Source organism: Salvelinus sp. IW2-2015, linkage group LG8 (genome assembly GCF_002910315.2).
Source record: "Salvelinus sp. IW2-2015 linkage group LG8, ASM291031v2, whole genome shotgun sequence".
NCBI lineage: Eukaryota > Metazoa > Chordata > Actinopteri > Salmoniformes > Salmonidae > Salvelinus > Salvelinus sp. IW2-2015.
This window is the reverse complement of record NC_036848.1, coordinates 39,162,452-39,185,135: the sequence shown is the minus strand read 5'-3', so window position 1 is coordinate 39,185,135 and position 22,684 is coordinate 39,162,452. Positions and strand designations below refer to the sequence as shown.

Here is a 22,684-nt window from a genome sequence, read left to right as displayed (position 1 = left end):
CTCATTGGTGTGGTCCGGGGCGATGAAGTAGAAGCCTGACTCCACCTGGTCAAACATTGTTCTCTCAACACAATGACCGGTCTCCTGAAAACAACTGGAGAACACAATGACCGGTCTCCTGAAAACAACTGGAGAACACAATGACCGGTCTCCTGAAAACAACTGGAGAACACAATGACCGGTCTCCTGAAAACAACTAAARAACTGGAGAACACAATGACCGGTCTCCTGAAAACAACTGGAGAACACAATGACCGGTCTCCTGAAAACAACTGGAGAACACAATGACCGGTCTCCTGAAAACAACTGGAGTGAGCGGGTGGAAAACAAGATGTCAGGAAATGTCACAGACCGAGTTCAATTGGAGTTTACATGTTTTAACTACTTAATGTTGCATTCAAGGTAACAGTCCAAGACTGTCAAGAGGCAACTATGGATAATAATTTAACCAAATAAATGATAACATACGATGTGGGACTGGATTGAGCCGAGCTGTAGGGCAATTCCATGATAACAGATGCTGAAACTCAGAATTTACTTTCTTTAAAATCTGTCAAACAACCCCCACCCCACTCCCCTGTATCTCTCACAGAAATACTTTCCATGATCTCTCTCTGCTCTGATACAAAGTAAAACAACAGAGGGAGAGGCTTTTGGCACGAACGCATCGGCCATCACTGGAGAGTGAGCTGCACATTGAGTCAGTGAAACAAAAGCATTTTTAGGATTATAATTTCCTCATTGTATCCTACAATGCGTGTCGCCACACAGCATTGACTTGATGGATTCAAGTCAAGGTTGTTTTTAATTGAGCTCAGATTCTGTGTCAAAGTAGCCTGTGAGGTACTGCACTGATACAAATGACTGATTAGTTGAAAAAAAATTATWAAAAGATTGTGGGAGCTGTACTGTTAGATTTCAGTGCACCCTTTGATATTATTGACCATAACCTGTTGTTGACAAAACGTATACTAGTGTTCAAAAGTTTGGGGTCACTGAGAAATGTCCTTGTTTTTGAAAGAWWWTWTTTTTTTGTACATTAAAATAACATCAAATTGATCAGAAATACAGTGTAGACATTGTTAATGTTGTAAATGACTATTGTAGCTGGAAACGGCAGATTTTTTATGAAATATCTACATAGGCGTACAAAGGCCCATTATCAGCAACCATCACTCCTGTTTTCCAATGGCACGTTGTGTTAGCTAATCCAAGTTTATCATTTTTAAAAGACTAATTGATCATTAGAAAACCCTTTTGTAATTATGTTAGCACAGCTGAAAACTGTTGTACTGATTTAAAGAAGCAATACAACTGGCCTTTAGACTAGTTGAGTATCTGTAGCATCAGCATTTGGGGGTTCGATTACAGGCTCAAAATGGCCAGAAACAAAGACCTTTCTTCTGAAACTCGTCAATCTATTCTTGCTCTGAGAAATGAAGGCTATTCCATGTGAGAAATTGCCAAGAAACTGAAGATCTCGTACAACGCTGTGTACTACTCCCTTCAGAACAGCGCAAACTGTCTCTAACCAGAATAGAAAGAGGAGTGTCTAGTGTGAGGAACAGACGCCTCACAAGTCCTCAACTGGCAGCTTCATTAAATAGTACCCGCAAAACACCAGTCTCAACGTCAACAGTTTAGAAGCGACTCCGAAATGCTGGCCTTCATCCCCGTCATTCACAGGAGACAAAGACGGAGATATCGAGGACAAAGGTCGGGATGCCTTGTAAGGATCTGTCAGCGAGTGGATAATTTGCCTTTACCATTGGTCCTAATTGTCACACCCTGATCTGTTTCACCTGTCTTTTGCTTGTCTCCTCTCCCCACCAGGTGTCTCCCATTTGTTCCTGTTATTCCCTGTGTATTTATACCGGTGTCCTCTGTCTGTTGCCAGTTCGTTTTGTCAAGTCAACCAGCGTGTTTTTCTGTGTTCCTGGTTTTCCATAGTCTGTTTTTCTAGTCCTCCCGGTTCTGACCCTTTGCCTGTCCTGACACTGTACCTGCCTGCCTGACCATTCAGCCTGCCCTGATCTCGAGCCTGGATGCCACCCTGTACCTTCTGGACTCTGACCTGGTTTGTGAACTTCTGCCTGCCTCTTGCCCACCCCTAGTTTTTCAATAAATAGCAGAGGCTCGAACCATCTGCCTCCGGTGTCTGCATCTGTCTCGCCCTGTGTTGTTATACTATTAGCCAACGTACAATAATTGAATAATAAAATAGACGAACTACAAGCACGTATATCCTACCAACGGGACATTAACTGTAGTATCTTGTGTTTCACCGAGTCATGGCTGAACTACAACATGAATAACATACAGCTGGCGGGTTATACACTGTATCGGCAGGATAGAACAGTAGCCTCTAAGACAAGGAGTGGCGGTCTATGTATATTTGTAAACAACAGCTGGTGCACGATATCTAAGGAAGTCTCGAGGTTTTGCTCGCCTGAGGTAGAGTATCTCACAATAAGCTGTAGACCACACTATTTACCAAGAGTTGTCATCTATATTCTTCGTAGCTGTCTATTTACCACCACAAATCGATGCAGGTATTAAGACCACACTCAATGACCTGTATACAGCCGTAAGCAAACAGGAAAACGCTCATCCAGAGGCGTTTTACCTAATTTCTACCAGCATGTTAAATGTGCAATCAGAGGGGGTAAAAAAAACAAAACCACCTTTACTCTACACACAGAGAGGCATACAAAGCTCTCTCTCGCCCTCCATTTTGGCAAATCTGACCATAATTCTATCATGATTCCAGCTTACAAGCAAAAACTAAAGCAGGAAGCACTAGTGACTCGGTCAATAAAAAAGTGGTCAGATGAAGCAGATGCTAAGCTACAGGACTGTTTTGCTAGCACAGACTGGAATATGTTCCGGGATTCTTCCGATGGCATTGAGGAGTACACCACATCAGTCACTGGCTTCATCAATAAGTGCATCGATGACATCGTCCCACAGTGACCGTACGTACATACCTCAACCAGAAACCATGGATTACAGGCAACATCCATACTGAGCTAAACGCTAGAGCTGCCGCTTTCAAGGAGCGGGACTCTAACCTGGAGGCTTATAAGAAATCTCGGTATTCCCTCCGACGAACCATCAAACAGGCAAAGCGTCAATACAGGACTAAGATCGAATTGTACTACACCGACTCTGATGCTCGTTGGGATGTGACAAAGCTTGCAAACTATTATAGACCACAAATGGAAGCACAGCMGCAAGCTGCCTGGTGACACGAGCCTACCAGACGAGCTAAATTACTTCTATGCTTGCTTTGAGGCAAGTAACACTGAAAAATGCATGAGAGCATCAGCTGTTCCGGACGACTGTGATCACGCTCTCCGCAGCTGATGAAAGACCTTCAAACAGGTCAACATTCACAGGGCCAGACGGATTACCAGGACGTGTACTCTGAGCATGCGCTGACCAACTGGCAAGTGTATTCACTGACATTTTCAACCTCTCCCTGTCCCAGTCTGTAATACCAACATGTTTCAAGCAGACCACCATAGTGTTCTTGTGCACAGGAACTAAGGTATCCTGCCTAAATGACTACTGACCCGTAGCACTCACTTCTGTAGCCATGAAGTSCTTTGAAAGGCTGGTCATGGCCCACAGCAACACCATTATCCCAGAAACCCTAGACCCACTCCAATTTGCATACTGCCCCAACAGATCCACAGATGGTACAATCTCTATTGCACTCCACACTGCTCTTTCCCACCTGGACAAACGGAACACCTAATGTGAGAATGCTATTCATTGACTACAACTCAGTGTTCTACACCATTTTGCCCCCCCAAAGCTCATCACCAAGCTAAGGACCCTGGGACAAAACACCTCCCTCTGCAACTGTATTCTGGACTTCCTGATGTGCCGCCCCCAGGTGGTAAGGTAGGTAACACATCCGCCATGCTAATCCTCAACACGAGGGCACCTCGGGGGTGCGTGCTCAGTCCCCTCCTGTACTCCCTGTTCACTCATGACTGCATGGCCAGGCATGACTCCAACACCATCATTACATTTGCCGATGACACAACACCTGATCACCGACAACGATGAGACAGCCTATAGGGAGGAGGTCCGAGACCTGGCCGTGTGGTGCCAGGACAACAATCTCTTCCTCAACGTGATCAAGACAAAGGAGATGATTGTGGACTACTGGAAAATGAGGGCCGAGCACGCCCCCATTATCATCGGCGGGGCTGTAGTGGAGTAGGTCGAGAGCTTCAAGTTCCTCATGGGCCCTCAGATCCTCAAAGTTCTACAGCTGCACCATCGAGAGCATCTTGACTGGTTGCATCACTGCCTGGTATGGCAACTGCTTGGCCTCCAACTGCAAGGCACTACAGGGGGTAGTGCGTACGGCCCAGTACGTCACTGGGGCCAAGCTTCCTGCCATCCAGGACCTCTATACCAGGCGGTGTCAGAGGAAGGCCCTAAACATTATCAAGACTCCAGCCACCCTAGTCATAGACAATCACTGACCTCCCTTTCCTGTCTGTTCTCACCCTTTTCTGCCACTCAGTCATGCTGGTCTTCAAAGTCCTCCTCCTTTACTAAACCCTGGCATCCTTGACTTCACTACAATGTTCTTAGTTAAACCAGAGATAGTATAGAAAACAAAACCACATTGACTTTGGTTAAACATTCGCGAACTAGCTAAAGTTAGTTTCAAAGACAGTACAAAAACTCTGTGGTTAGTTAGCTAGCTTAGTTAGCTAACGTTAGCTTTCTAGTGAGCTGCCGTTAACCTATATTGCCCCATCAATAGCGGCTTTAATAGCAGAAGTTCAAATAACTACCTATTTTAATGTCGAAATCATAGTTGATTAGCTAGCTAGTTGGTTAGCTAGTTTCTCTACTGAAAAACTATCCATCTTAGGCTGACTTCTTTATTGTCAGCCATTGTTCACCTTTCACCGTACTCCTTCATCTCTCTGGTAAAAAATCTGGTTAGAGAGCTGTGAAGCTGTAATTGGTCCAAAAACCTAACCAATTGTGTTATAGTAGACTGCTACAGGCAATGTTCTTTGGCTAGAATTTCCCCCTATTATAAAATTAGAGTAAGTAGTTGCGAGAGCAAATGGATTTTGGAGACCAAACTGGTTAATTGGTGTGAGAGGGAGAAAAGACATCAGTGTGTGGACGTGGCGTATTTAAGTGTGCAGTCATTTCTGAGTCTTGACATGTAAGTATTTCTTTAGGCAAACAAAAATCTCTGCTTTTATAAATTTCCTGCGTGTGGAAATGCAGTTCTGCTCACTCAAAGTCACACAGATTCTCTCCCTGTGCTTAGGCTCCAACAATTAAGTACCTTTTATCTTGTCTTGATTTAGCTGGAGGAAGTTGTGAGCAATCCAAATATTTAAATCACTAATACAGTCTTATTTATACGTGGAGATAAATCCTCTGGTGACACAGAAATGTAAAGTCGTGTATCGTCTGCGTAGCAGTGAAAATCAATGCTGTGCTTTCTAATAACGCTGCCAAGGGGTAACATATATAAACTGAACAGTACCGGACCAAAAATCGAACCTTGTGGAACGCCACCTGTGATATGCATTTTGTTTGAGTTGTGTTCACCAAGGTTGACAAAATCTCAACTGGTTAAATAGTTCCTAAAACAATTTAGAACTGGACTGGAGAGGCCAACCCACCTCTCCAATCTGTCCAGAAGAACATCATGGTCAACAGTGTCGAATACAGCACTTAAAGACAAGAGTACAAGGACAGAGAACTGTTTGGCATCTGCAATGGCTCTAAAATCATTTACCACATTTTGTTGTTTACCACTCATAGTCAGGGGTGCAACTTTGGTTTTAGAAGTGGGGTGGGGGGGCATACATTATTATATATTTTTATTCAATCGGATAAACACTCCAAACAGCCTACCTGACCGCTCGGAGGCGTCCGCATGGTCCTACAGTACATCGTTGCCTCGTTTTGTATCACATTCAAATTATACAACTGGGGGGGACAAAAATGCAATTTCAGAATGTGGGGGGGACATGTTCCCAGTGAAAGTTGCGCCCCTACTCATAGTAATATATTCAGTGCGATTAAAAAGGTCTGGTTATCATAACATAATAACAACCCTCTTCTTCACCATGTATTTAAAGAGTTTTACATCGTCAACATGTAACCCATCTCTGATTGTCTTCGTTTCCTTAGGGACCATCCATCAATAATCCGGGCCCAGCGCTCCACCCCGGTGCTGGTGTATTGCAGGCGAAAAAACAGATTGGAATTTTTCCACATACAGATGTTCATGGGATTAATCAACATATTCAATGATCTGATTCTATATTATTATGGCTTTTTAATAATTAAAACAATATTCATGTTACAATCAAGTATTTTTTGAATTGTCTTGGCCTAGACCACAAAACAGTGGAAGCAACTGATAACGAAACGAGAAGCGGAACTTTATTTTCACAGCACATGGTTCGACAGGTTTTTTTTAAATAGACACAATCACTGGAAGAAAACAAAACACTTCGAGCAGCTTTGTTTGCTTCTGTACTGTACTGCCAGCCTGCTACCTATATTCATTATATTGGGGAGTTTTTTTTATTTTCCTCAGATAAATATGTAAACCCATGTTGTTGACGATGGCTTCCAGGAATATACCAGAAATTAAATGACGGGTGAAGATGGTGCGCAATAGCAATGGTATCGTCAGCCCACTCCTTACTAGCTAACGTAGCAAATCGAATTCAACGAAGCAAAATAAATAATTGTTTATTTTTACAAATCTGTGACATTACAATTAGATTGTGAACAAGTGTGCGGTCATTTAGTTATACACGGGCTCTTATTGAGGGGACATGCTAGCTAGCCAAGAGGTTCTATCTAATAGCTAGCAAAGCGCGTTAGCATATATTCGACGAAAGCAAATGGCAACAAAGTAACTACCTTCCCTTTTACGGCAATAACAGTAATTTCACGATCGAAGGTGTTGCGAAATGCCCATCTTAAAAAAGCAGTATTGCTTCTCCGAAAGATAACAAATCAGAACGTTGTCAAGTTAGCTAAATAGGAAAGGTTATTTCTCTCGTTACTGACTGATTGTATTGTAGCTATTTGTCATGCCTGGAATGATAGCGTTTGGTCGGCGATGGGGCATCGCAAGCGACGATCTGGTCTTCTCCGGCTCTTTTGAGCTGTTCGTCAGGGTTCTATGGTAAGTGAGCTCAACATTAATGGAACGATATTCAAAGCAAAGGGAGGGATGATGCATAACTGTTGTTATATCATACCACGTTCAGTAAATGACAGCTGTAAACGTAGCTGTCAGTAGTCGTAGCTACATAGATCCCACACTCAGTATTCTCTCATTGTTTGTATTTCACTTTTATTTATTATACAAGCATGAAATACACAACGTTATCCTCCCTGCTGTGCCCAACCCACAACCTGGTAAAGGTTGCTGCACTGACCTCTATTGGGGTGTATTCATTATGCCGGTTATGTTGCAAAACGTTAAGCAAAAGGAGAGAAACGGGAGGGTCCCAACGGAATTTGTACAATAGAAACTCTTGTTCTGTTTTGTAAGTGTTTGGACTAATGATTACACCCCAGGTATTGCTTTGATGTGTTTTAATGATCTAAAAAAAAWTAGAATCAATCATGCTGTATCTCTTCACTGCCCTACAGGTGGATCGGGACGCTGGCTCTGTACACTCTCCATAAGGGGAAGTTTGACTGTTCTGGTGGGAGAGTTCTACACAGCTACCTGGTGGTTTTACTGGTCCTGTTGGCTTTCATCATCCTGTCTTTATGTGCCATCGTCTACGTCAGCGCTCAAGGTGAATCTTGCACACTTTTACTGCTATGACGTGATGAAAGGAATTTACATTAATTTACTGTATTATACATTGGGTTTAGAATTGGTGTGATATATTTGAGTAATTATTTTTGTTTACCACTTATAGTAATATATTCAGTGCAATAAATAGGTCTGGTTATCATGACATAATCCTCTTCAGCATGACTCAGAGTTTTACGTTGTCAACATCTCTGATTGTCTCTGTTTCCCCAGGGACCATCACAAACCCGGGCCCGCGACGCTCCATCCCGGTGCTGGTGTATGTGCGGGCGATGCTGTACGTCCCTGAGCTGATCTGGGCCATCCTGGGTGCGATCTGGGTGTCTGATGACAGCCGGGGCTGTGAGCCTGCTGAGGTGGGGGCCGTCATTGCTGCAGTGGTCGCCAGGTGGGTGGGAAGAATGTTTTGTCCTGTACGTATACTGTGGTATGATTTTGGGGATTTTCATGAAATTTAATCCATAGAAGGGACCTTTTTTGACTCCATAATGTTTCATCTGTATGTGCTACAAATGAAAATTGGTGTCATATGAAGCTTTACCACTTTCTCTGTATTATGAGTAATATTTTGATTTCAATAACAATGTCCTTACATTAATATATGGATATTGAAAAATCTAAACATAAATATTGATAATATACCATTTTTGATTAGGAACATATTTCATATTGTTGAACATAATATACTCTACGAGCATATCAAAGTGCGATTTCTGCAAATTTTTATGGCCCATTTTATACAGAGACATTTGTATAGTAGGAAATCACAGCCTTCCTTTTACATGTATCAAATCATATTTTCATTGGTCACCAACACACAGCAGATGTTATTGCGAGTGTTGCGAAATGCTTGTGCTTCTAGTTCCAACAGTGAAGCAATATCTAACAAGTAATCTAACAATTCCACAACAACTACCTAATACACACAAATCTAAGGAATGGAATAAGAATATATACATCAACTCAGCAAAAAAAGAAACGCCCCATTTTCAGGACCCTGTTTTTCAAAGATAATTCGTAAAAATCCAAATAACTTCACAGATCTTCATTGTAAAGGGTTTTTAACACTGTTTCCCATGCTTGTTCAATGAACCATAAACAATTAATGAACATGCACCTGTGGAACGGTCGTTAAGACACTAACAGCTTTATTTATTTTATTTTTTATTTAACCTTTATTTAACCAGGTAGGCAAATTGAGAACACGTTCTCATTTACAATTGCGACCTGGCCAAGATAAAGCAAAGCAGTTCGACACATACAACAACACATAGTTACACATGGAGTAAAACAAACATACAGTCAATAATACAGTGAAAAATAAGTCTATATACAATGTGAGCAAGTGAGGTGAGATAAGGGAGGTGAAGGCGGCAAACAAATATATGTATAAATAAATAAATATATAAAAAGGCCATGGTGGCGAAGTAAATACAATATAGCAAGTAAAATTTTTAAAAAAAACACTGGAATGGTTGGTTTGCAGTGGAAGAAAGTGTAAAGTAGAGATAGAAATAATGGGGTGCAAAGGAGCAAAATAAATAAATAAATACAGTAGGTAAAGAGGTAGTTGTTTGAGCTAAATTATAGATGGGCTATGTACAGGTAAGGCAATTAAGGCAATTAAGGTCACAGTTATGAAAACTTAGGACACTAAAGAGGCCTTTCTACRGACTCTGAAAAACACCAAAAGAAAGATGCCCAGGGTCCCTGCTCATCTGCGTGAACGTGCCTTAGGCATGCTGCAAGGAGGCATGAGGACTGCAGATATAGCCAGGGCAATAAATTGCAATGGCCGTACTGTGAGACGCCTAAGACAGCGCTACAGGGAGACAGGATGGACAGCTAATCGTCCTCGCAGTGGCAGACCACGTGTAACAACACCTGCACAGGATCGGTACATTRGAACATCACACCTGCGGGACAAGTACAGGATGGCAACAACAACTGCCCGAGTTACACCAGGAACGCACAATCCCTCATTAGTGCTCAGACTGTCCGCAATAGGCTGAGAGAGGCTAGACTGAGGGCTTGGTAGGCCTGTTGTAAGGCAGGTCCTCACCAGACATCACTGGCAACAGCATCGCCTATGGGCACAAACCCACCGTCACTGGACCAGACAGGACTGGCAAAAGTGCTCTTCACTGACGAGTCGCGGGTTTGTCTCACCAGTGTTGATCGTCGTATTTGCGTTTATTGTCGAAGGAATGTGCGGAACACCGAGGCCTGTACTCTGGAGCGGGATCGATTTTTAAAGGGGGAGGATCCGTCATGGTCTGGGGCGGTGTGTCATAGCATCCTCGGACTGAGCTTGTTGTCATTGCAGGCAATCTCAATGCTGTGCGTTACAGGGAAGACATCCTCCTCCCTCATGTGGTACCCTTCCTGCAGGCTCATCCTGACATGACCCTCCAGCATGACAATGCCACCAGCCATACTGTTCGTTCTGTGCGTGATTTCCTGCAAGACAGGAATGTCAGTGTTCTGCCATGGCCAGCAAAGAGCCGGATCTCAATCACATTGAGCACGTCTGGGACCTGTTGGATCGGAGATTGAAAGCTAGGGCCATTCCCCCCAGAAATGTTGGTGGAAGAGTGGGGTAACATCTCACAGCAAGAACTGGCAAATTTGGTGCAGTCCATGAGGAGGAGATGCACTGCAGTACTAAATGCAGCGGGTGGCCGGAAACCAGAAACTGTCTTACTTTTGATTTTGACACCCCCCCCCCCCTTGTCCAGGGACACATTATTCAATTTCTGTTAGTCACATGTCTGTGGAACTTGTTCAGTTTGTCTCAGTTGTTGAATCTTATGTTCATAGAAATATTTACACATGTTAAGTTTGCTGAAAATAAAAGCAGTTGACACAGGATGTTTCTTTTTTTGCTAAGTTTATAAATGTATGGATGAGCAATGACCGAGCAGCATAGGCAAGATGCAGTAGATGGTATAAAATACAGTATATACATATGAGATGAGTAATGCAAGATACAGTTGAAGTCGGAAGTTTACATACACTTAGGTTGGAGTCATTAAAACTCGTTTTTCAACCACTCCACAAATTTCTTGTCAACAAACTATAGTTTTGGCAAGTCGGTTAGGACATCTACTTTGTGCATGACACAAGTCATTTTGTCCAACAATTGTTTAACAGACAGAGTATTCACTATAATTCACTGTATCACAATTCCAGGGTCAGAAGTTACATACACTAAGTTGACGTGACCTTAAACAGCTTGGAAATTCCAGAAAATATGTCATGGCTTAGAAGCTTCTGATAGGCTAATTGACGTCATTTGAGTTAATTGGAGGGTGTAACTGTGGATGTATTTTAAGCCTACCTTCAAACTCAGTGCCTCTTTGCTTGACATGGGAAAATCAAAAGAAATCAGCCAAGACTCAGGAAAAAAAATAGTAGACTCCAAGTCTGGCTCATCCTTGGAGCAAATTTCCAAACGCCTGAAGTGACCACGTTCATCTGTACAAACAGTAGTACGCAAGTATAAACTCCATGGTACCCAGCAATCGTCATACCGCTCAGGAAGGAGACGTGTTCTGTCTCCTAGAGAATGAATGTACTTTGGTGCGAAAAGTGCAAATCAATTCAACAACAGCAAGGCCCTGTGTGAAAATGCTGGAGGAAACAGGTACAAAAAGTATCTATATCCACAGTAAACGAGTCGTGAAAGGCGCTCAGCAAGGAAGAACCACTGCTCCAAAACGCCATAAAAAGCCAGACTACGGTTTGCAACTGCACATGGGACAAAGATCGTACTTTGAGAAATGTCCTCTGGCTCTGATGAAAAACAAATAGAACTGTTTGGCCAAAATGACCATCGTTATGTTTGGAGGAAAAAGGGGGAGGCCTGCAAGCAAAGAACACCATCCCAACCGTGAAGCACGGGGGTGGCAGCATCATGTTGTGGGGTGCTTTGCTGCAGGAGGGACTGGTCACTTCACAAAATAGATGGTGTCATGAGGAAGGAAAATTATGTGGATTTATTGAAGCAACATCTCAAGACATCAGTCAGGAAGTTAAAGCTTGGTCGCAAATTGGTCTTCCAAATGGACAATGACCCAAGCATACTCCAAAGTTGTGGCAAAATGGCTTAAGGACAACCAAGTCAAGGATTGGATGGGCCATCACAAAGCCCTGACCTCAATACCATGGAAAATTTATGGGCAGAACTGAAAAAGCATGTGCGAGTAAGGCACCTACAAACCTGACTCGGTTACACCAGCTCTGTCAGGAGGAATGGGCCAAAATTCACCCAACTTATGTGGGAAGCTTGTGGAAGGCTACCCAAAATGTTTGACCCAAGTTAAACAATTTAAAGGCAATGCTACCAAATACTAATTGAGTGTATGTAAACTTCTGACCCACTGTGAATTGTGAAAGAAATAAAAGCTTAAATAAATTTTCTCTCTATATTCTGACATTTCACATCCTTAAAATAAAGTGGTGATCCTAACTGACCTAAGACAGGGAATTCTTATAGGATTAAATGTCAGAATTGAAAAACTGAGTTTAAATGTATTTGGTTAAGGTGTATGTAAACTTCTGACTTCAACTGTATGTAAATGTTTTTAAAGTGGTCAATGATTTCAAGTCTGTATGTAGCAGCAGCCTCTGTGTAGTGGTTGCTGTTTAACAGTCTGATGGCTTGAGATAGAAGCTTTTTTTCAGTCTCTCGGTCCCCACTTTGATGCACCTGTACTGACCTCGCCTTCTGGATGGTAGCGTAACAGGCAGTGGCTCGGGTTGTTGTCCTTAATGATCTTTTTAGCCTTCCTGTGACGTTGGGTGCTGTAGGTGTCCTGGAGGGCAGGTAATTTGCTCCCGTGATGCGTTGTGCAGACCGCACCACCCTCTGGAGAGCCTTGCGGTTGTGGTCATTGCAGTGCCGTACCAGGCGGTGATACAGCCTGACAGGATGCTCTCAATTTGGCATCTGTAGAAGTTTGAGGGTTCTAGGTGACAAGCCAAATTTCTTCAGCCTCCTGAGGTTGAATTATATTTAAAAAAAATAAAAATATTTAACCTATAACTAGGCAAGTTAGTAAGAACAAATTCTCATTTATAATGATGGCCTACCCCGGCCAAACCCTGTGCGCCGCCCTATGACGCTAGGAAACAACATCTCCACTTTGCTGATCCTCAACACTGGGGCCCCACAAGGGTGCATGCTCAGCTCACTTTAGCCTCTATACTGACATTTCGCTTGTTTGATTGCCTTGCGGAGGGAATAACTACACTGTTTTGTATTTGCCATATTCCCAGTCACCTTTCCATGGTTAAATGCGGTGGTTCGCGCTTTCAATTTTGTGCGTATGCCGTCATCTATCCACGATTTCTGGTTAGGGTAGGTTGTAATAGTCAGTGGGTACAACATCTCCTGTGCACTTCCTTATCAACTCACCCACCGAATCGGCGTATACGTCGATATTATTCTCTGAGGCTACCCGGAACATGTCCCAGTCCGCGTGATCAAAACAATCTTGAAGTGTGGATTCCGATTGGTCAGACCAGCGTTGAATAGTCCTTATCCCGGGTACATCCTGTTTGAGTCTCTGCCTATAGGAAGGCAGGAGCAAAATGGAGTCTGGTGTTTTGCGGGTACAATTTAATGAAGCTGCCAGTTGAGGACTTGTGAGGTGTCTGTTTCTCAAACTAGACACTAATGTACTTGTCCTCTTGCTCAGTTGTGCATCGGGGCCTCCCACTCTTTCTATTCTGGTTAAAGCCAGTTTGCACTGTTCTGTGAAGGGAGTAGTACACAGCGTTGTACTAGATCTTCAGTTTTTTCTCGCATGGAATAGCCGTTTCTCAGAACAAGAATAGACTGACGAGTTTCAGAAGAAAGTTCTTTGTTTCTGGACATTTTGAGCCTGTAATCAAACCCAGAAATGCTGACGCTCCAGTTACTCAACTAGTCTAAAGAAGGCCAGTTTTATTGCTTCTTTAATCAGGACCACAGTTTTCAGCTGTGCTAACATAATTGCAAAAGGGTTTTCTAATTATCAATTAGCCTTTTAAAATGATCAACTTGGATTAGCAAACTCAACGTGCCATTGGAACACAGGAGTGATGGTTGCTGATAATGGGCCTCTGTACACCTATGTAGATATTTCATAAAAAATCTGCCGTTTCCAGCTACAATAGTCATTTACAACATTAACAATGCCATATATTTTGGGGGATTGGAATTGATGCAGACAATTACATTGATGGAAGCAACAATCTATCCGCAATATTAAAGCGGCTCCACCCCCTAAGTTTTTTAGTTTTTTTTACTTAAAAAAAACAAAAACACCAGCAGAGGGCGACCAATTTGAATCCATTTAAAAATTCGCTATGGTAACGCTTATAAATTGGATCATAACTCTACATCTAGTAGAGATCCCACTCTGGAACTTTGATATGCCTGTAGAGTATGTTATGTTAAACAATATATTTTAAAATGTGACAATCTAAGAATGGTYTATTTGAATATTCATGTTTATATTCTTCAAAATACTACTCATATTACAGAGCAAGCGGTAAAGCTTCATGACACACATTTTTGCTTTGTAGCACATACAGATGAAACATTATGCTGTCTTAAAGTAGGCCTGGGTAAATTAAATGAATTATTTCTCAATTATGCTTTAAGATACAAACGTCATATTTTAAGGCAGGGTAAACCTGTTTTGGTGATTTTTATGGTATATCATCAAGGACGTTTTTACTCATTCAGCAGTTTTTACCAGATTAAGTACAATACCATTGGAAATGTATGTTGAAAGTTTTATTTATATACCTATAACTTAAGTTGAAAATGATGCTTTCGCTGCTTCCTGTTAACAAGACATATTGATAATAGCCCAATGTCAAAACACAGTTTGTGTCCAAATCAATAAACGATATTCAGAAAGAGTTTGTACTATATTGAAAACCTAAAGTATTTTATCTACACATGTAATCATATTACTTGTATTTATTTCTAACGAGCACCATATCAACTGGACACAATCATTTTGTTTTGACAAATGGCGAAAATCACTCATCAATTAGGGGGGATGCGCTGTTGAAACTACCACAACGAAAAAAAGAATAAGAAAAAATACATCACTAGTTAGAGGACAACCTGCAGAACAGTCAGTTACATTTTGAAATGTTGTATTTTGATACGGGCAGTGGTGTAAAAATACTTTAAAGTACTACTTAAGTAGTTTTTTTTGGGTATCTGTACTTTACTATTTATATTTTTGACAACTTTTACTTCACTACATTCCTAAAGAAAATAATAAACCTTTTACTCCATACATTTTCCCTGACACCCAAAAGTACTCGTTACATTTTGAATGGCTAGCAGGACAGGAAAATGGTCCAATTTACACCCTTATCAAGAGAACACTACTGATCTGAACACTGCCTCTGATCTGGCGGACTCACTGAACACAAATGCTTCATTTGTAAATTGTGTTGTGCCCCTAGTTCTCCGTACATAAAAAAATAAGAACATGGTGCCGTCAGGTCTGCTTAATATAGGGAATTGGAAGTTATTTATACTTTTACTTTCAATACTTAAGTATATTTTAGCATTTAGATTTACTTTTGGTACTTAAGTATATTTAAAACTAAATACTTTCAGACTTTTACTGAAGTAGTATTTTACTGGGTGACTTTCACTTTTACTTGAGTAATTTTTTATTAAGCTATCATTACTTTTACTCAAGTATGACAATTGGGTACTCTTTCTGCTTTTGGTTAGAGCGTTGGGCCAGTAACCGAAAGGTTGCTAGATTGAATCCCCAAGCTGACACGGTTAAAATCTGTCGTTCTGCTCTTGAACAAGACAGTTTAACCCACTGTTCCTAGGCCGTCATTGTAAATAAGAATTTGTTCTTAACTGACTTGCCTAGTTAAATAAATAAATTCCACCTCTGGATACGGGGTCACCAAAACAGAAAGGGAAACGCAACACTGTTTTGTCAATTAATCCTATCCATTATCACTTTGAAATCAATTGTGCGAGAGGGGGGATATGAGGTTGCACGTCCTGTTAACTAACACAGCTGAAAAACACACACAGAATCTGGGAATAATTTGTACATCACTGGTTAGAGGATAATTTTTGGTGTTACACTTAAAAATAAAAGTGAATCACTTCCATCGATATCACTCTGAAATCAGGCAATCGTTTGGTGTAGCGCTGTTTAAACTAACACTATTCAAAGGCCACACGGAGTAACCTATACATGTTTGGTTAGATTAGAATTTGTAGAAGGCTTCTATTTATATTTTGGAATGGAGGATGTTGATTTCGGGAGGCTGCCATCACTGAAAAGGGAACAAACCACTTCTGTTAACTTCAACGAATCACGACCCGCCATAGTATATCAACAGTGACAACGGTTGGCTGTTATTTAAGGGATAGTTGGACTGTTACATTTGTTTATTGGTGTGTGTGACCAGCAGCTTTTATAAAGAGACCGCCCTGAGTTATTCGTGCCATTTGAGAAATAAATTGATATCTGCGTTCTATATCCTGCGACCCCCAGTGCATATGACAAAATCAACAGTACAAAACCAAAGATATTGATCTGTTTTAAGCAATCGATCTGGTGTCACCATGTTGACTATAAACTTTTACACTAACATCACCAATCTGAGGTTTAAGGGATGTGTAATTCGCCCCAATTCGATGTGGTCCAAACGTCAGCTTGTGTACACTGAAACAAAATACAAACACATCATGTAAAGTGTTGGTCCCATGTTTCATGAGCTGAATTAAAATATCCCTGACATTTTCCATACAAACAAAAAGTGTATTTCTCTCAAATATTGTGCACAAATTTGTTTACATCCCTGTTAGTGAGCATTTCTCCTTTGCCAAGATTATCCATCCACCTGACAGGTGTGGCATATCAATGAGCTGATTAAACAGCATGAAGATTACAGAGGTGCACCTACTGCTGGGGACAATAAAAGATCACTTTAAAATGTGCAGTTTTGTCACACAACACAATGCCACAATGTCTCCAGTTTTGATTGATTGTGCAATTGGCATGCTGACTGCAGGAGTGTAATGTTCGTTTCTCTACCATAAACTGCCTCCAATGTTGTTTTTGAGAATTTGGCAGTACGTCCAACCGACCTCACAACCGCAGACCACATGTATTGTGTCGTGTGGGGGCGAGCACTTTGCTGATGTCAAGGTTGTGAACAGAGTGACCCATGGTGGCGATGGGGTTATGGTGTGGGCAGGCTTAAGCTATGTACAACGAACACAATTGCATTTTATCGATGGCAATTTGAATGCACAGTGATACCGTGACGAGACCCATTGTCGTGCCATTCATCCGCCGCCATCACCTCATGTTTCAGCATGATAATGCACGGGCCCCATGTCGGAAGGATCTGTACACACTTCCTGGAAGCTGAAAAAGTCTGTTCTTCCGTGGCCTGCATACTCACCAGACATGTCACTCATTGAGCATGTTTGGGATGCTCTGGATTGGCGTGTATAACTGCATGTTCGAGTTTCCACAAATATCCAGCAACTTCTCACAGCCATTGAAGAGGAGTGGAACAACATTCCACAGGCCACAATCAACAGCCTGATAAACTCTATGTGAAGGAGATAAATAAGGCAAATGGTGGTCACACCAGATACTGACTGGTTTTCTGATCCACGCCCCTACCGTATCTGTTATCTGTGGCCAACGGATGCATGTCTGTATTCCCAGTCATGTTCAATCCATAGATTAGGACATAATGATTTTATTTCACTTGACTGATTTCCTTATATGAACTGTAACACAGTAAAATATTTGAAATGGTTGCYTTTCTAATTTTTGTTCAGTATAGTAACACATCATGGAAAGTAGCGTTGTATACATTAATTAGATATGGCAAGATAATTCAAATGAAAACTCACAGATTTGTTCAATAATCACAGATTTCTTACTTTTTAAAATCTCTAAATGGTTGAACGAGTATTTTATGCACAACTTAACCTGGCGCTCTAGAAAGAGCTCCCATAGTGACTGTGCAGCAGCCTATTAATTTGACTTCTCTAAATATTTTTTTTATTTAACCTTTATTTAATTAGGCAAGTCAGTTAAGAACAAATTATTATTTTAGAATGACGGCCTACCCCGGCCAAACTTTAATCTAGACCGGACGACGCTGAGCCTATTGTGAGCCGCTCTAATACACTTCCTAATATTTAGTTGCACGTCCTTTTGCCCTCCAGAACAGTCTGAATTCGTCCGGGCATGGACTACAAGCACTGCTTTCACCTGGATTCACCTGGTCAGTCTTTGTCATGGAAAGAACACTCAGTGTATGTCAACAATCCTTCCTCCAAAGGACCCTTCTATAGATTACATTTTGTGAAAATCCAAAACATCACGGTCCTGTTTTGTTCTAGTTTCGTGAGGAATCGCCCATATAGGCCTACATCCTACCTGAATATACAGTACATTGGCAGTTTACATTGTGTGAAACATTCATCTCCCTCCCTGGCAGTTGGATCCTGCTGCTGTCCACAGGGGTGGGAGTGCTGTTTGTGTTCGACCCGCTGGGCAGCCGCCTTCCTGGGCCTCCGTCCCAGGAGCAGCTAGGGGTAAGGGACCTGGAGAGCAGTGAGGGCTCCCAGCTCCTGTCCACCGCCCGCTCCCTGGCTGTCAGGGTGTGGGAGAGCAGGCTGAGGCTCCTCTGCTGCTGCCTGCCTCAGGATGAGAGCCACAGAGCTGCCTTCTCCAGCATAGCTCAGCTAGTCAGCGGATTCTTCTCGGTGAGTAAGGGAAACAGGGTGTGTCTGTGTACATCTTGTCGGTCAGTGTGAGACTAAAGTTTTTTTTAACTAATCATGTTTTCATTGTGTTAGGATACAGACCTGGTTCCCAGTGACATCGCAGTGGGTCTGGCTCTGCTACATCAGGAGCAGGATAAGAAGGAGCAGTGTAGGGATCTAGACGAAGTCCTGCCTCACAGCCCCTCATCACCTATCGTAAGTACTGGAGTCAGTCAATAAGTCTGTCAATCCGTCCAAAAATAATCAGTGAGTCATTAAATTAATCAATTACTATTTGTGTGTGTGCTCTGCAGGCGGAGGATCTTGAGGCAGAGCTGGAGAAGGCAGCCCACTGTATGCAATTTGCTATAGCAGCGTATGGCTGGCCCATGTATGTCTACTCCAACCCACTCACTGGAGCCTGCAAACTCAGTGGGAACTGGTAAGACTGTTACACCTCTAATTTAACGTGCTCATCCTTCTCGATTTTTGAGCTGGGGAGTGAAACTAATTTGGCCTCTATTTGTTAACAGCAATATCTAGAGGAGTGGACACCAGTGTATTAAATAACTACATAAACAAAAACACAAGCATACCTACATAGGCACTGTAAATACTTATATGCCCGTCTACTGTGTGTTTCAGCTGTAAGACCCAGTCTGCTGAGTATGACATTGTCGGAGGAGACAACATGGGCTGCCATTTCTCCTCCATCCTCCACAGCACCGGCCTACAGTACAGAGACTTCATCTACGTTAGCTTTCACAACCAGGTACTTCGACTCAGGGCAAATCTCAAGTGAGATCCTATTCCCAAATTAGTTTGCTACCTTTGGCCAGTACTGAATTCTCTACTGATGAAATGTAACCCTGTGTGTTCCAGATCTATGAAATTCCATTCTTTGTGGCTCTGGARCATAAGAGAGAGGCAGTATTGGTGGCTATCAGAGGAACACTGTCACTCCGGGTGAGACTCCTCCATCACTCCGTTCCACCTATCTATCTATTGCTCTCTCTCTCTCACTCTTGTACATTTCTYTGTAGGATTTGCTGACTGACCTGTCTGCAGACTGTGAGAACCTCCCAGTAGAGGGAGTGTCAGGAACATGCTATGCTCACAAGGTGGATAGAATAGTCACATTACTTCATCTATTGAATTTACATTTCTATGAATTTCTATCAGAGCATTATTTATTTGTAGATAGGAGTTGTAACCTCTGTGTTTCACAGGGCATGTCTCAGGCAGCCGGCTACATCTATAAGAAGCTCCTCAACGATGGCATTCTAAACCAGGCTTTCACCATCGCACCTGTAAGTCTCCTTACCTGTCCTCTCTCCGAAAAAGTACATTTCTTGTAACCTTAGAAGCCCTAACTGTGTGTGTGTTTTCAGGAGTACAAGCTAGTCATCACAGGCCACAGTCTTGGAGGGGGTACAGCCTCTCTCCTGGCCATACTATTACGTAGCTCCTTCCCCACCCTACAGTGTTATGCTTTCTCTCCACCAGGGGGACTTATGAGGTACCAACACACACATTCAAATAATTAATGCCTGGCATTACATCAAGTGAGGATTTAAGTTTGTGTAATGTACTTAGTATTATTCAAATTAATTTCCCTTTGTGCTCCCTCTGCAGTAAAGCCCTGGCGGAATATTCCAAAGACTTTGTGGTGTCTGTGGTGTTGGGCAAGGACTTGGTGCCAAGGTGAGGAGCCACTTTAGACTGAGATGCCCCCCTCCTCCTGTCATGTGCTCTGTACTCCCATGTTTATCTCAGACAAAAGGTTCCCCCGAAACAAACTGTGTTCTATTAATGAGTTTCTCACTATTACACATTATTATACTAGTACACACAGTGGACCAGGATAGGGATTCGGAAACTCTCGTTATATTCATGTGTCAGTGTGTCAACTCAAGTGGAAAGTCCTGGTTTCTGAGTCTGAATGTGAAAGTGCTGTGGTGTAGAGGCTATTCCTGACTCTGAACGATGGAGACGCTATATTTAGGATCTGCCCCCTTATTACAGGCACATASAAAATGAGAGCAACTCTCCCGCCCTCTCACTCTTTTCTCTCTCCCTCTCGCTCTCCTCTCTGAGTTGGAGTTCAAGTGCTTGTTCTGTGTTTTGTTGAAAGCACAGATTTCATTCATTTTTCCTTTCTCTCCTCCACTTCCATCTCTCAGGTTGAGTTATCCCAACATGGAGGACTTGAAAAGGAGAATATTAAAAATGGTTTCTAATTGCAATAAGCCCAAGGTGAGAACAWTAAAATTCTAATCCAAAATTGAGTTTATGAATCAAATAAGTTGGGCAGAATCCTAACTTTGGAGAGGGACCCTGATGACTTCTCTTTCTCTCCCTCTCCCTCAGTACCGTATCCTACTCCAGGGCTGTTGGTATGAGTTGTTTGGGGGAGATCCTGATGACTTCCCTACTGAGATGGACAGAAGGGAGGAGGAACTAAGCCAGCCGCTCCTGGGGGAGGAGACACTGATTCGTGGCTCCTCATCCTATCACAGCCTGGCTTCCGAGGACTCTCCGGTACACTGCGCCCACCTGCCACTTTATTTACCGGGACGTATACTGCACATTACAGAGGACGGCCCATCACGGAGGTGTGTATGGCACACACACACACAGACGACACAGACACACACACACACACACACACACACAAAATACATTACACCCATGTCTGCCTTTGTCATTGACCAAAGTTTTTGTTTTCCACTTTTTCTTTCCCTTCCCTCCTTCATCGCTTCTCCAGGTCCTGTTTTTCCCAGGTGCGTTACCGGGCGGAGTGGTCCAGTGAGACAGCGTTCCGGAGTGTTCTCATCAGTCCTAGGATGATCGCCGACCACATGCCTGATGCTGTACTCCGATCTCTCCACAGTATGACACAGGACAGGCCCTTCAACCTCTGCCCCTCGTCGCTTAGRAACAGCCACCTCAACGTCATCTGAGTCACACTGCTACACACATACACACACCTGGACAGGGCGAGCCTGACTGTCTGTTGCAAGGCTGTCCCCAGTCCTTTGGTTCCAGTTTCATCTCTTCCCACCCCGTCTCAATTCCCCCCCCCCCACAGTTTCTGTCCCTGTTTTGTCCCTAGTCCATGACCAGGATACTCAACAGCGAAGACAAAGGAACAAGACAATTGGACTCCTCGATTAAAGGACTGTGCAGGACTGTCTTTCTCATTAGGCCTTTGGAAAGGGGGTTGTTATTTGATTATTTATTTATGTAGTAAACATTTGTTGCCATTTCATTGGTTATTGCTATCTTTTGAGTAATTCCATGAACTGTCCTTATCATCCATTGTGCTCTGTGCACATACTTAGATAGCATTGCAGTGTTACTGTAATTTCAAAAGTGTACATTCAGATTTTATTTTATTTAGTTGGTTTTTTTGGCTGCTGGTTTTGAGATTATTTTTTGATTATGTAACTGTGCTTTGTCTTGTGTTGAATGTCTAAGACTTTGAAATTGCTTGAGGTAGAAGTTGTCCTGGACCACAGATCTAAGATCAGATGACCCCCCCCCACACTCCTTAGGGTGGGTGAAGAGCAATATCTGACCTTGTATCAGTGTTAAGGGGACATTTCTAGCTACTCAAAAATCAGGGCCTTATTGGCCTATGCATCGCAGATCAACAAGTCTCACCAATGCTTGACCAGTTTGTTTTGCCCCATATATGCAAACAAATGAGTTAATTGGCATGAAAACAACTTCTAGGTGATATCAGGTAGCCTAAATGACTCCAGTTTCATGACACATGTTCTGTTAACATGCCATATYCATACTTTATAAGGTAATTAAACATTGAAAAACGAAAGTCAAAGTAATGGTTTACGTCTTGAATCCTGTATTTGTGATGAGACTCATCATACAAATAAACTTGTCAATAGTCACTGCAGTTATTTGTGTATTTGGAGGCTGGTTTACTTACACTACCAGTCAAAAGTTTGTACACACCTACTCATTCAAGGGTTTTTCTTTATTTTTTTTACTATTTTCTACATTGTAGAATAATAGTGAAGACAACTATGAAA

General features: G+C 42.3%; 1 protein-coding gene across 1 annotated transcript; it reads left to right on the top strand.

Moving 5' to 3' along the window:
- Nucleotides 1-6,449: 6,449 nt before the first annotated feature.
- LOC111967874 (diacylglycerol lipase-beta) lies at nt 6,450-22,543 on the top strand. Its single transcript, XM_023993299.2, has 15 exons — nt 6,450-7,201; nt 7,675-7,826; nt 8,060-8,234; nt 18,362-18,629; nt 18,723-18,845; nt 18,944-19,071; nt 19,275-19,401; nt 19,512-19,595; nt 19,673-19,750; nt 19,859-19,939; nt 20,021-20,148; nt 20,265-20,333; nt 20,813-20,885; nt 21,000-21,244; nt 21,397-22,543. The coding sequence occupies exons 1-15, from the start codon at nt 7,107-7,109 to the stop codon at nt 21,590-21,592; spliced, it is 2,022 nt and encodes a 673-aa protein (XP_023849067.1). The 5' UTR covers nt 6,450-7,106; the 3' UTR covers nt 21,593-22,543.
- The last annotated feature ends 141 nt before the right edge of the window (nt 22,544-22,684 follow it).